Below are 14,378 nucleotides of genomic sequence, written 5' to 3'. Positions count from 1 at the left end.
AACTAGTTGATAATAGAGCCGCGCTGCAGGTACAAGACGCTAAAGTGAGGTTATTCGCAGTTCATGCGATACCGTTAATCTGCAGTCTTGCTTGCAGTAGTAACAACAATATGATTCAGTCAGAAACAAGACGATCAATGAAACAATGACATCTGGTTTTGAGGAAAGAAAACCCGTTCGCATGTCAGCCGGGTCCGCGAAGGCCGGAGACACATGTTATACCTGCTGGGCGCCCTCTCCCCGGCTCTATACAGACATCGAGACCCGCCTCCCACGTTCTACAGTATAGTCCCCTCCCATGTCTCCCGTGTCTACCAGATCTTTGCTCGACATCAGAATATTCTGACAGATCGAGAATGGTTGGTAGGTGAGTCATTGTCACGATTTTAGTGCGTCCGCTCATCTGCAAGTCGGGCAAGTCGCCATGCAAGCGAGAAGCGCAGGAAAGTCGAAGGAAAGACCAAATAGCAGACGCGACAGTTAAAATAGACCGCGATGCGAGCGATGAGTGGCCGATTTCAGAGGGACCTGCATGGTGTTCGATGCAAGACTACTGCAACTGTCTCACCGTCCCGCTCCTATCAGCCAGTGAGGGAAGTTGAAACATTGTGGGGGAGCAAAGAAAGGCAAAGAGAGGGAGGAGAAAAGCGCCGTGCGACAGGGGGTAAAGGAAGGAAACGGACGACAGGTGGGGCGCGAGGGGGCGCAAAAAGCCTCTACGAGGCTTGGCATTTTGTGGCAGCCAATGAGGCTTGCAGCCGATTAAATTCAGTGGCTGGTGACTCTTGTGTCTATCGCGCTTGAACTTCCACAAGCTGCACGAGCTGTTGCTGCAGGCGCGAATTTAACACGAAATAGAAGCGAAGCTTCCTCGTCCATATGTACTCAGTGTTCTCCCATTCATATAAAGCACATAGGCGCCCCAGACAGGAAGCCATCTCCATTTGCGGAGAGACGCGAGCAACGAGGAGCAATGACTTTTCGATCTTCATGGAGACGATGGGCATATCATCCAGTCAACTTTCAAAATTTATATTATACTTTCGATCCCTATAAAACCTAGTGATATCGGTTAGGTATGGCTGGAATGATATTATACTACTGCACAAAAGCGACTTAAGACGCGGTCTTAATGCGACGGGTGGAGGGCGGATGATCAGAAGCACAAAGTTCGCGTCAACAGATACCCCAACCCAGGACCGGCACCCACCCACCAAGATCCTGGTATGATCGCGTTGAACGTCTTGTCCCGGTCGATCTGTTTCGAAACATTTTGATCGGGACTTGAGTCCAGGTAGGCTAGAATGACGGAAATCCCGGCCGCCCCCGACCTATCCTCTTTGATCCAGAAACATCTATGTGATGCAGGAGGCCGTTAGACCTCTTCCGACGAATCACTATCGCCATAAATGTCGCCACTTTCGATATCTGTTCATGGAGTCCATTGAATCGTTATAGAATATCCATAGAACAGATGAAACCAGACTGGCTTTCGACTTTAGTGGCTATTTGGTGTCACAGCCTCAGTCACAAACTCTCGGCACAGCGCTATCGCACAAGGGGTAGATAGGTATACTAAGTAACTAGTACGTAAATCGGCAAATATAGATGAAGCATCCTTATCCGAACTGCGAGATATTGAGGTAGGAGATGCAGGGTCATCTAACCTAGTTCATAGTTGATTGGCGTTTGTCTCCCTTGCTCGGGGCTCTTCACATTCTCATAGCCGTCTTGTGTGGCAACTAATATACACGAAGGTCTAGTTCATCGCATACACCTTCAACGCCGGTAAACTTGGCTAGATCCTCGTGGCTGAATGCCTGAATATGTAGGCTGGTAATGTTGCAAAGAGCAATGCTAAATCTTGGCATCGGCTGTGGCGCCCAGCATTGGAACTTCGGATTGGATCGTTCTCTTAGAGGGTTGTGGGAAATGCCTGTCAGTCCTTATTATATCGTCCTTTGCGAAGTCGCTCAAAAACCACAGCTCAGACACATGAATGGTACTTAATGAAGTGATCCGATTTATGAATACTGTTTTTGACATCCCATTAACCCATGATCTCATTTCTCTTTGGGAGGGCAGCCTTGAACGATAGTTTGCTATCCGTCCAAACACTACGAGGTGATCGGTATTTCCATCCTCTAGGCTATGATGCGACGGCATCGGATGATCTTATCTCAGTTGTCTGGTTGGGAATATCGAAGTGTAGACTCTAGCTGAGTAGGTCCTTTCTCCTCTAAAGCACGCCATACTAATTAGCATATCGCTTCTTAATCATAAAGTGATTATCGACGGTTCTGCTCAACTACCCCTTATTTCTCTGGGAACAATCTCTTGTAAACACAGGGTGTACTACTAACAGAAATTGCGAAAGGCATAGTCGTAGCCATAACATCATATTGCGTAGCTATAGGTGTTAGACATTGGCTTGTTGATGAAACTTTAGGCTTGTGAAAAGAGCTGGTCGGGGACTTTCTATGGCTCTTGGTCGCCAACAGAGAGCGCGAGGCGATAGCTAGCTCCTTAAGTCTTGTTGCCACATTTCGTAGGAACCTAATAAAATGTCGATGTCCCTCTATGTCATACTCGCCTGTCTCGTGCTCTGCGTAAGCTGCCACGGTCAGCTTGATGCCGCCTCTCGAAAGGGACAGCATCCATGGATTTCTTCTGGGGCTCCAATGCTCGTATGGATATTTGTCGTCGACCACCGGTCTGTTTTCATTCCCGAAGGGAAGCTTGTAGCTATTGTCGTAGGTATGTACCTAGATATAATGAAGACGATGATGATTCAAAATCAAGCAGAAGTGGATCTACTCTACGGATGTCGAATTAAGGAAAGCTGGACGCGAACCCACATATCGATATATCTATTCTCAACATCTTAGAGCAAGACGATGAGGTTGTTTTATATCGGACGTCTGCCGAGCGAGTTAGCGTGATATAGGGCATGGTCTGATAAGGGAGCGAAAGGTTGTGAAGGGAAGAAATTTTTGGTTTATGTTGTTGAAACCATTTTCTCTTTTCGAACAGATGAAAAACAGACGAAGGTTTCTGTGCCTTCATTAGGACGATGATATTATTTAGAGGAGTGTTTGTTGTCTAAGCGATAGTGTTTGTCTGGTGAGGGCCACCAATTCCTTATCGTTGGCTTATCAATTTATCATCACTTCCCTTGGAGTGACTTCGTTAGATTTCAACTCTCAATATAACAGTCAGAACCCGGCTCATTGCTCAAAGTTGAGGCTCTAATACCAAGGCAAGATGCGCAAGCTACTTACAAGTTGCTTTAGCGAATTATTCATTGAAATATCTTAGTTAGGCCGATAAGTGGGACTGTCCGCGTATACATATCGGATGAAGTCCGGCGCATTGGACGGTCGCACAGCACTTTCGTAGTGCTTCTGAAACGTTGTGAAAGTGGAACTCCGAACCACTAGAATTCAAAATCACTCGCCCACACCATCTCGAATCAGAGATCGACACATGCGATAGCGATAATTCCTTCTGCCCACAAAGAATATGCATTTACATACATAAGCGCATCCTACGAGAATAGAACATGATATCAGCGGTCAAGTGCAGATTATCACCTAGGTACGACTCCGTACTAGACGGAAAACATGCTGACCATGTTCACCATTCTCGCAACGCTGCATCGTTGAAGAAACATCAAAAAGACAAGACTCCACGGTCTGCGGGAGATGAAAGGGATATTTGAACTATTTTCTCACTTATCCCCCTTTTCGTTTATTGTACGACAAGGTGAGCCTTGTCAAGAAGCTGTGAGTGCAGCAAGGTCGGACGATATAGTGGGCTCCCAGCTGGCCCTCATTCTATTTCGCTCAAGGGCTGTCAAGGGCTGAAACGCCCGCATAGCCCTGCTGTCTAGCATCCCTACCTAGGTACCTAGGTACCCATGGCATCAACATTTCTTCTTTCCACGCACACCAATCCCACGTCAGCACGAGGCAGTTCGTCACAAGTCGAGCGAGTGATGTGTTGGAAGGAATAGATAGGTCACTGTCCTGACCTAACAAACCTGTATGTGATATCATCACATCTCGAACCTATCACTTTTTCTGCTTCTGCACTATATACCAAGGGCAATCTAAAGTAGATGCCCTTTGCATATTCTTGTTCTTGCATAATATTCGTCTTTCCGAGTCGGCCCCTTTGCGAACTCGGGCATGGTGCGGCTCTGCCAAGAAAAGAGTCAGTACTGTGTATTGAAGAAGCTTCTTAGAAACATGGGCAAGCTACGCGTTCTTAGCGATGTAGCAAGACGCAAAATGTCCTCAGAGAATGCCATTCGGGGAATTCGACCCATGGAAACATATCGAGATCGTTTAAAGCTGTACGAAGTAGCACCCATTGATTTTCTCTGGGATCTATCGATCGACTCTTCGTAACTAGGCCAGCACCTAAGCATTTTACGCCAAGTGTATACCGCTATGATCTCTTAAGGACTTCAAAGCGAAGTAGAGGCGCAGCTCTCCTACACATTCGGAGAATTGAATATCACACTATCACGCCTATGAGAGTTGCCTTCGTATTTCTGCCATGTTTAGAACTCTAGACGACGACTACCTGAATATCCATGTAGCAAGTGCTTTAGCAAGGCATAACGCTCATTCAATGGTGTCTCAATGCAAAAACCCAGTCTAGATCTAGCTGCTTGAAACACCCCTTGCTGATTGGCTCCGGTACAAAATAAATTGAGGGACTATGCAGACCCCAGTCACACTCGATGCACCCTGGGCTAGCTATCCCGGAGCGGCTCGTGTACAACCACTTGCCCTGTCCATCCCGTCCCTCTCCGTTGAGCCATGCTCCCATGCCCATGCCCAATCATGGACAGGGCCGGGATGATCACGGAGGAAGAGGGGTCTGGGTGTCAGCTCTACCTCCATACAAAAGAGCTGAGAGGCCCTGCACTTCTATGATTCTCGATCTTAGCTGATCTTCTTCCATCCCGGCTTCCCGCTGTTGCGGTCGTTTACATTCGTTTCTTCTTCCCGGTTTCCGTTCTTTTCTTGTTTCCCATTCATATGCCTTGCGAGTCTGGAAACTGGTAATATTCTTCTTGAGGGATGGGATTGTTGTAAAATTACACAGCAACCATGGGTCGTAAAAGGTCGGATACGCATACGTCGATGATGGAGTCGTCCAGAAGGCCAAGCATCTGGGCAGGTAGTTTGCGGCGTGATCATATTCGCCTCGGTGATCTACCAGACGAAGAAGGGGCCGAACGGAGTCAGATGTACACCTCGTCAAAGTCAGGACCATCCTCGAGACAAAATTCGTTTGCGTGGCCTTTCCATCGACATACCACCTCGGAAGCTCTTTCAACGACGAGGTCGAGCCACTTCACATTACGGACTTGGCAACCCCGTACTTTCTTTCGTCCTCACGACGACACAGCGAGTATCGATAGGAGTATTGTTCCAGATTATGTTGTCAACTTTATAAGAGGAGAAACGCCCGAGACTTTGGCGATGAAAAAGGAGCGAAAAAAATGGGGTCAGCACGGCGTCGAAGTTACTCCGCATCGAGAAACGTTCGCATCATTTCCTATCGAATATGGTCACCATTATTCGCAAAGCGCAGATGCCACTCGTGATCTAAATACGTTTAGTAGCTGGAGTCGGAAAAGTGGCCTACGGAGACACATAACCGGATGGAGAGGTGGTGTTATATTCAACTGCTTAATATCATTCATAATCCTACTTGCTGGAATCATCTGCTTAATATTGGTCATCGCCGAGGCCAAACTGCTTTCAGGGGAATCGGCTATCTATACGGGCGACTGCACAACGGCCGATCATATTAACTATGGGATCCATATCGTTGTTAGCGTCTGCGGTATCGCCATTCTCTCTGGAGCCAACTATGTCTTCCAGATCCTCTCGAGCCCGACCAGACGAGAGGTAACCGTTGCGCATGAAAATAAGCGTTGGCTTGACGTCGGTATACCATCAATACGCAATTTCAAGCATATCTCGAGTTTTCGAGTAGTAGTTGCTGTGATCGTCTTGCTATCTGCAGTGGCTAGTCAAGTAATGTAGGTGGACTTATTCGAAGCGAATCTACTCATGCTGACGGTATACAGATATAATGCAGTAATTTTCACGACTCGAAATATAGTTAACTACGATGTATTATTCGTAACACAATCGTTTCTCGACCACGCTCCTTTCACCATTGACACTAAGATCAATGAGGGCGATCTCTCAGACCTCGATATAATTAGCCTCCAGGACTCCGCCAGCCAAGCTGGTGAGATGACTAACATTACTTCAACAACTTGCCTGCAACAATTTAGCGGCATTTTCCAACCTTCGTTTAACGCAGTTTTGCTTATCACAGACTCGACTTCTACCGACAATTCTCTCATTTGGACCAGCGAGTCCGGCACTCAACTAACTACTTTCGCTTCAAACAACGACATCACAGCCCCGGACGGCTCAAAAGTTCAATATTGTCTCGCGCGCACAAGTGTGCCGCAGACTTGCAGTGTCAACCTTAACGGCCCCCTCCTGGGCATCGCCGCATTACTTAACCTCGCAACCCTCATTTCGATGGCGGTAATTCTCGCGAGATCCTCTTTCGCACCCCTCGTAACACTGGGCGATGCGATTCGCTCGTTCCTCCGCCATCCGGACCCGACGACAGCAAATGCCGCCTTACTGACTAAAAAGGATGTCCGACAAGGACATTGGGCTTTTAGCGAGGCGCAATATTTCTTCCCGGCTACCCACTACTGGTTCCAGACCCCGTCGCTCCCTCGCTGGGCCTTAACGTTCTTCTCGTGGACCGCTATTGGCGCTCCAACCGCCGTCGCGCTTGGTCTCATGATCAGCGGACACCTCGACGATCCTCTCACCCTCTTCGGCGTCGCGACGTCTCAGTTCAGCTTTTCACTGCCCTCGACCATCAGCACAGCGCAGATGGCGCTCCTCACCGCATTACCACAGCTCCTCCTCTCCGTCCTATACCTAGTGATAAACGCGCACCTAACGACATACTTCCTCTCTTACGAACTCTCCCTCTTCGCGCTCTCCCCGCGCTCCCTACGCGTCTCCTCCCAACCCGCCGGCGAACAGACAACGAGCCTGTTCCTCACGCTCCCGCGCCCCGTCTCCTGGGCCCTCCTCGCCTGGTTCGCAGCGATGGGCTTCTCCCTCAGCCAGGCCGTGTTCCCTGGCACCGTGAAATTCCTCCCTCCATCCTCAACCTCAACCACGCCTTCCGTCCCGCCCCAGCACCCGCCGAACACCGCGGACGTCGTAGCCGTATCCTTCAGCACGCAAGCCCTGCTCTCCCTCCTCGCGCTCCTAACCGCGCTCATCCTCGCCGTGCTAGCCCTAGGCTGCCGCCGCACGCAAGCGGCTTCCCTCGCGTCCGGCGAAGTCACGGGAAACCCGCTGGTCCTGCGCGGCGGCGCCTGCAGCGCAGTTATCAGCGCCAAGTGCCACCATCACGATATCGTGCCCCCGGGTCAACTGGCTCCCGAAGAGACCGCCGCCGCCGTCCCTACCGGCGAGCCCTGGCTGAGATCTATAGCCTGGGGCGTCGTGGAGGAGGGGACCAGCGGTCGGCCTGGACGTTGCGGGTTCTCTGCTGATGGCGTCGGGTGTGTTGATGCGGGGAAAACGTATGTCTGAGCGTGTGTATGGATGGCATGGGTTTGACGGGTTCTGTTTGAGTAACTTGTATTTTTTTTCGGGTTTGGGATTCGGCGATAATTGGATAATACCTATCTACCTACCTACCTAGGTAGTGAGAGAATGGGAGTGGTCGTATTGGTTATATATACCCCCACCGCCTTTCTGCGCGGCGCGTTCTCGACGTTTTTGGATAGGTGTGGTTCTATCTCTCTAGGTTAACAGTTTTGGGTTTGGCTTTTTCGGTTCTGGCTCGGCGCGTTTGTTTACCATTGCTCGGCGTTTCTTCCGCTGTTATATCGCATTATATCATATTATATAACGCCATATATCTTATTTACTGTTGGACAGCGAGTGCGGGTGCGGGTACGGGTGCGAGGACACGATGAAAAAGGTGGGTGGGATGATTTAGTGGACGCGATGGTAGTGAAGGGATCTGAATTGCGAACTACTTCCCTACCTATCTGGTAAAACCGGGATTGATTCTCGCACATATCTAGCGGGAGTAGTAGATAAGTACCTACCTACCTAAGTATGCGTCACGTTGCGGATTTGCGATGAGCCTAAACTACGAGGATCATGAGCGATAGGTATATAGGTATATAAGCCAAAGCTAATGCTGATGTTTTGGCACTGCATATTTACCTCTCCTTTCTGTTCTCCGTCTACTTGTCTGCCTGTCTGTCTGTTTCCTTTGCTCCAACGAAGGGTGGATTTGAGATGTGTAGATAAAGCGCCTATTTTATCCCGTATGGAACGCTAAGAATATATGCTGTATCGTATTGTACATATCAATACAAGGTTACCTCCGCGATAGCCAAGCCCTCGTCATTGCGACTCTGAATTGTTCCTAATCCTCAATAGCTTCTTCGTCAACCACCAGGCTCTGCTGCTGAGGTTCGTTCTTGGCCTCGATCTGGACGTTAGCCCTCGCCTTCTCCTGTGCCTCAACGAAACTTTCCCAGTACTGTGGGTCTTCTTCGCGTAATCTCCTAACGATTTCTTCTCGATTTTTCTGGAAGGCGCGTAGGGGTCCCTCCTCTTGAACGTCTTTCATGACCTTCTCATCCCCGTCCATTAACTCGTTTATGATAGATGATACGATAGTGACGTGGTTAGGATCTTCCCCAATCTCCTCGGAACCTGTCAATAAGTCAAAGTGCTCTTGCTTGATGAGACCCCGGCGGAATCTATGGCCAACACGAAGAGCCAGGCCTTCTTCCTCGACGAGAGCTTTAGAGGTGTGCGAAATGATGGAATTCGACCGGGACGTTGATTGAGGTGAACGAACCTCGGTCTCGAGATCTTCTGTATCTGACATTAGGGCAGCATCTGCTTCGAGCGACGAGACCGAAGTGCTGAGTTCTGGCGCAGTAGCGATCGTGCGATCTGGTATAGCAGCATCTAATGAATCTTGACGTGTTTCTGGAAACTCGTCCTCAAACCGTTTGATGATTCCTTCGATGGTCTGGTCGAGGAAGATAAGGCGATCTGTAGCAAAGTTAACAACCATGAATGTAAAAGAGTTTAGCTGCATGGAACGGCTTACGGTAATTGTGGATATCGTCCCTGGAAGAAGCTTTAGCCATAGCCAAGGCTGGCTGCAGGCGAGCGCGAATCTTCCGTGCGCTAATAAGCAGATATTTGGACGTGTCCTTGACCTTTTCTGGAAGAACTTGGGTTTTGGGTGTTGTGGTTCCAGACTCAAGATCTTTAGTCAAGTCACCAGAATCGTCTCCCCGGTTCTTCAAAACACAAGCCAAAGCTTTCACCACACCCGTACCACCAATGACATAATCCTCATCGGGTGCCGGTTCACTATCATCATCTAATTCCACGAGTGGTGTATCATCTTCGTGACCTACGAGATGTCGAAGGACGTCCGGTAACTTGTCTTTCTGGCCGTCTTCGCTGGTCGAGTCACGGATGTCCGGCACGCCCTGCAGGTTTCTCATGCAGTACACAACGACGCGGTCTGCTAGTGCCTTAACAACTTCGCCGGATTCGGGACTAGGGTTATCGATGTCGATCTTAACCAACACTCTTGACACGCGGGCGGCGGCCAGAAGAGAAGCATATAAAGCACATGCTTCTTCTTGACTCTCCTCAGTCCTCGCATCGGCTAGACCAACAAGGTCCGGATTTTCGAGAAGATTAATATGCGCTAAGTTCTTAACTTCAGGTAATATCTCAGCAAGAGAAATCGCTTGTTCCGAAGACAGCGAAACATCTGCGAGATGTAATCTCCTCAGATTGTTTAATTCAGGTAAGTACCTGTTAAAGCAATGTCAGCATGATTAGCGTAATGGAACCGCAACTAACTCACTTGCGAAGTAATCCGATGGCGCTGGGCTCGGATTCAAAGAGTGCCTGATTATGTGACAAGTCCAAGAACTTGAATTCGGGAAGCTTTACCAACTTCGGGAATAGTTTGCATAAGGAGGCTGGTTTGAGGTTGCAGTTAGCCAAGCTGAGAGCCCATAGCCCCTCTTTCTCGTCAAAAGAAGCAGCGATTTCCGGGAGATGATCCCTGAGATCGTTACCGCCAAGATCCAGTCCTTCACATTTCGCGTTGCGCAGATATCTCGCGATGTGTTGAACACCTTGTGCGTCGAGGTTGTTATTTGCGAGCCCGAGCCTTGATACTCCTGATTTGATCACTCCGTCGACGATAGCACCAAGTTGGTTAGAGGTCAGTCCAGTTGAACTGATGTTGAGAAGTTCTAGCTCAGGGCCAGCGAGGCGTTCCCCAATCGCCTTAGAGAGAAGCAAGGACAGATCGATTGGAGCTAGAGGCTTAGGCTCATTGCCGATATGGAAGTGGTGATTTAGAGCTGTCTTTGGACAGTCGACCGGAGCAGGGAAAGGCAAATGAGAAAGGTCGAGATATTTGATGGAACGACACATATGGATGAACAAGCAAATGTGTTTCCATCCTTCGCTGGTAATTTTGCTGTTGCTCTTCAGGACTAGCCTTTCGACCACGCCACCTTGTTGGATCAAATCGGAAGCCTTGGATATGGATTTTCGTCTTCCGGTATTCGTCGTCTTCCGGGCAGCCAATAATCCGGCGAGAATAACACGGACGCCCTCATCCGTTAATCCGCAATTTTCTAGTATAACTTCCCTAACCGGAACAACCGCGAGGAAATCACCCAATGTAATCAAGTCGGGTGTTGACATGAAATAACCGGCAAGGTCCAACTTTTCCACAACGCCGTTCGCGCACAACTCCGTGGTCTTTGGAAGCTGTAGAGTGATCTTGGTGAGAATATCGGTTTCTCGCAACTGACAACACCGTCGATATATCCTACCAGGGTTCGTCGTGGGTGCCAATTGCGTTTTTGTTGTTGGTGGTCTTACTGATAGGTCCTCTGTTGAGCTGTCGCTGTCGAAGTGAAGTTCCATAGGGATAGCTCCTTTTTCAAGAGCCTCCCTTCGTTTCTGTTCCTTTTTAGCTTTCCGCTCCGCTTCGCTCTTCTTTTTCTTTTCCTTCTTCCGCGTGGTCTCCTTCTCCTTTACTACAGGTTCTTCTTCCGCGGTGCCATTAACCTTCGGATGTCCATTTGTCGCTCCGGTGCCTTCCTTGGTACCCTCTTTCTCCGGCTCTTTGGGCAGGACTTCACCAGTTGCCTTAACTACCCCAGCAGTTTCCTTCTGTTCTTCCAATGCCTTCGGGTTCTTTAATGCTTCACCTTCGCTCTTTTCAGTCACTTTCCGCTTCTGGGCTTTGTCAACAGGCTTTTTATTCGCAGCTTCTTCATCAGCATATTTAGGCATTGGTGCGATCTCGACGTCGACACAGAATGCAACCCGGCGGAGCTTTGCCTGGCTGAGTTCGTTCACTCGACACCTCTCTCGATGTTTGTCAACATTCAGGACCTTCCGTTCCACAAGGCCATGGTTAGTTCTAGAGCCTGGTAGAGCATTCCCATTTGAAGATGATAGGCGGCGAAAGACTCCTAGGAACCCTGGTTGGTTGGTTTTCGGGGGCGCGGGAACGTACGGAGCGTCACCGGTCTGGCGCGACGCATGAGGAAGAACAGCATTTCTGTTCGGCGATATCTTGGGTAATGGGGTCACATCATCGGTATCGGATTGTGACGTCGCGGCCGGAGGGGGCGATTGTGTAGCCGGTGGAGACGCGGTAAATCTGGACGAAATGGTAGAGAACCATGATCCTCTCCTTTGTGGAGGTGAAATATGTTGCGACGGCGAACCCTCGACGGATTGACTCCTTCCCCTACCTGTTCGTTGGGCTAGGGACTTTGTTGGTGCGGGAGAATCTGTGGGAGGATGAGGCGAGCTTGAAGAGGAAGGCGGTGGAGACACCGTTTTGCCATTGCCATTGGCATTACTGGCGGTGGTAGGTTTCAGCGGGCGGTTCGGAGTAGAGTCTTGGGCTTGGTTAGCTGAATTCCAGGCGACACGGTTATTCCAGTTATCTGCGCCCCAAAGAGACGTCCACTGTTAGCCCTCGAGTACTCGTACTTGAGATGAACAATCTGGGCTGGTGACTTGGGAACAGCAAGATAACATGTGAGCTAGTGAAGGATATAGACGTCGGTGCAGATCTTCCGATGGTTAAACATATGGGGTTTTACCTTTTCCATGGGTCATCCAGCTCACATCCATAACCTGCTCCATACTGGATCTCGCTTCTTTGTGCTCTACTTTGCTAGTCGATATCACCACCGACCAGCCTACTTCGAATTTGTTTTTGCAAGATACCGAAAAAACGTATATATATACCCCCTACGACCTACAGCCTTGCTACACACGAACCCGTACGGACGTATCGCAATCCTTCCTGTTTCGCCTTGCGTCGTGTGGCGGCGATGGCGGAGCGGGCTTTGGGGTAAATGCGCTGACGAAGGCGTTGGAATGGCTATTAATAAATCCGGACAATTCGCATTCGTGAGGTTGTAGGATAAAAGAAAAGAAGGGCAATAAAGTGGTGAGTTGGTACCATAAAACAAATACCAAGCACCTGGCTTTGCCTAGCTTCAGTACGTATGTATTCGTTGGTCAAGTAAGGGCTGATTCCCAGCCATTCGCCATCTTGGATGATTGAAGAGATTATGCTGTACTTTCTTTGCTGGATAAGTGCGTGTCCTTGGATCTAGATCTAGAGGATACAACAGGACACAGCAGGACAAGATGTGGTAGAAAGGGCTAAAGCTCGAAAAAGAAGTGTGGGGTCCACGGTTTTTCTTAAAGGAGGTGACCAATTCTGGACGAGGCCCAAGGATGTGAAATGATGCAATATATTTAATCAGGATGCCACCTACTTTTTAGTCTAGCAGGGTGAGGGCGGGAATAGTGGTAGCTGAGGAGCTGACTAAGTGATAGCTTTTCAGCAGACTGGCAGATTGATTCGGTGGCGTCGAATTGAAGAAAGGGGGAAGGAGGATAAAATTTCTAACGGTGAAGGCTCATGTAGATATGTCAGCATCGTTGCAGTAGTACTGGAAGTCGTAACTTTAATGTTGTATCGCAGTTTCGTAGATCCGTATCAAGATTTATTCATCTCTTTTTAGGTTTGCAACTCAATTCCGATATTTGTTTAGTGGGAGCAACTGGAATTGGTTGGAACGTAAGGAGCATCGCGTCACGGTACAGCTAAGTTCGCTAGGCTCGCCTAGCTCGCTAAGTCGCCGAGTTCAGATGGCAAGCGGAAGGTACGGTAATTGGGACATTGAAGAAGTGGGCGGTCAAGCCTATTTCGTTAAGTTCATTCCATGCCCAGGCGAGCACCCGCGCAGCACGATGAACCTTGGAAGCCGTAACGGGGACTTCAGCGATGTTCAGGGGGGTCTTAGGGCACTTTTCAGTGGATTAGCAGCCGCTGTCAGCCTCCTAAGGTTGGAAGCACAGATTGACAGGAGCACAGCCAACGGCGGAAGCATGTACACATGTATCTCCACACAAGTATCACGCGGTAGGTACCCTCATAATTGTACCAACAGTACCCGTCGTACCCCAGGTATGACCGCATACATGCGTTGTTTTCCGTTGCACCGTGCACGATCAGCATGTACCTCCACACCAAACACGCTAAGAAATACTTACATTGGACACTGGAGTACGTCACATGCCTCATTTCAGCTGTAAATGTGTGGAAGTGTAAGTAATGGGAGGGGCATGAGGGGCAAAAGAAGAACACCCAAGAAAATGAGACAATGGCCGAATGCGTTCAATCATCCAATCGCCCAAAAAAATACCAGTCGAACTACTCGATATCATTGGATCATTGGATGATATGGGATGTCATTGAATCAAGCAGATCAAGGTAGCTTCGAAGGGTGGAAGTAGGCCGATGCCACCACAGTACTACCTACCATACACTATAACGAACATACCAGCATGAACCCATCAGCCGACCGGCTTCTGCCGATCCTATCAAAATGTCTTTTCTTTACGCCCTCTTACTGGATACAAGCAGATGCATATGTATTTGAATAAAAGACCGCCATCACTTAGCATTATATCTCTCTCGTCGGCAGAGGTCTCGGAATATATCTCATCGAGTCGCACAATTGCAATCTGGCAAAAGATGAGCCTTTGTAAGATACGCAGATACGGTGGTAGAACTTAGCTAGTCAGATTTAGTGGGCGAATAGGCTATGACTTGGCGATAAAGCCAAGATGACGGCATCTTTATACTCGGGTCTCGTGTGAGGCGACTCGTTCGTTACCGGGCTAGAGAAT

At 49.0% G+C, this 14,378-nt stretch overlaps 2 protein-coding genes across 2 annotated transcripts; one reads left to right on the top strand and one right to left on the bottom strand.

Annotated features, from left to right (window-relative positions):
* Window positions 1–5,043: 5,043 nt before the first annotated feature.
* F4807DRAFT_395650 (uncharacterized protein) lies at window positions 5,044–7,824 on the top strand. The gene is made up of 2 exons (XM_047995947.1): window positions 5,044–6,064; window positions 6,113–7,824. The coding sequence occupies exons 1-2, from the start codon at window positions 5,124–5,126 to the stop codon at window positions 7,665–7,667; spliced, it is 2,496 nt and encodes an 831-aa protein (XP_047856114.1). The 5' UTR covers window positions 5,044–5,123; the 3' UTR covers window positions 7,668–7,824.
* Window positions 7,825–8,339: 515 nt separating this feature from the next.
* F4807DRAFT_395639 (RNI-like protein) lies at window positions 8,340–12,725 on the bottom strand. The gene is made up of 4 exons (XM_047995946.1): window positions 12,272–12,725; window positions 9,994–12,112; window positions 9,217–9,941; window positions 8,340–9,158 (listed from the first exon to the last, which is right to left on the bottom strand). Exons 1-4 carry the CDS (start codon window positions 12,312–12,314, stop codon window positions 8,518–8,520), a joined length of 3,528 nt encoding a protein of 1,175 aa, XP_047856113.1. The 5' UTR covers window positions 12,315–12,725; the 3' UTR covers window positions 8,340–8,517.
* Between the last annotated feature and the right edge of the window lie 1,653 nt (window positions 12,726–14,378).

This window comes from Annulohypoxylon truncatum, assembly GCF_022578515.1.
Source record: "Annulohypoxylon truncatum strain CBS 140777 unplaced genomic scaffold F4807scaffold_9, whole genome shotgun sequence".
NCBI lineage: Eukaryota > Fungi > Ascomycota > Sordariomycetes > Xylariales > Hypoxylaceae > Annulohypoxylon > Annulohypoxylon truncatum.
This window is presented reverse-complemented; position numbering and strand designations above follow the sequence as displayed.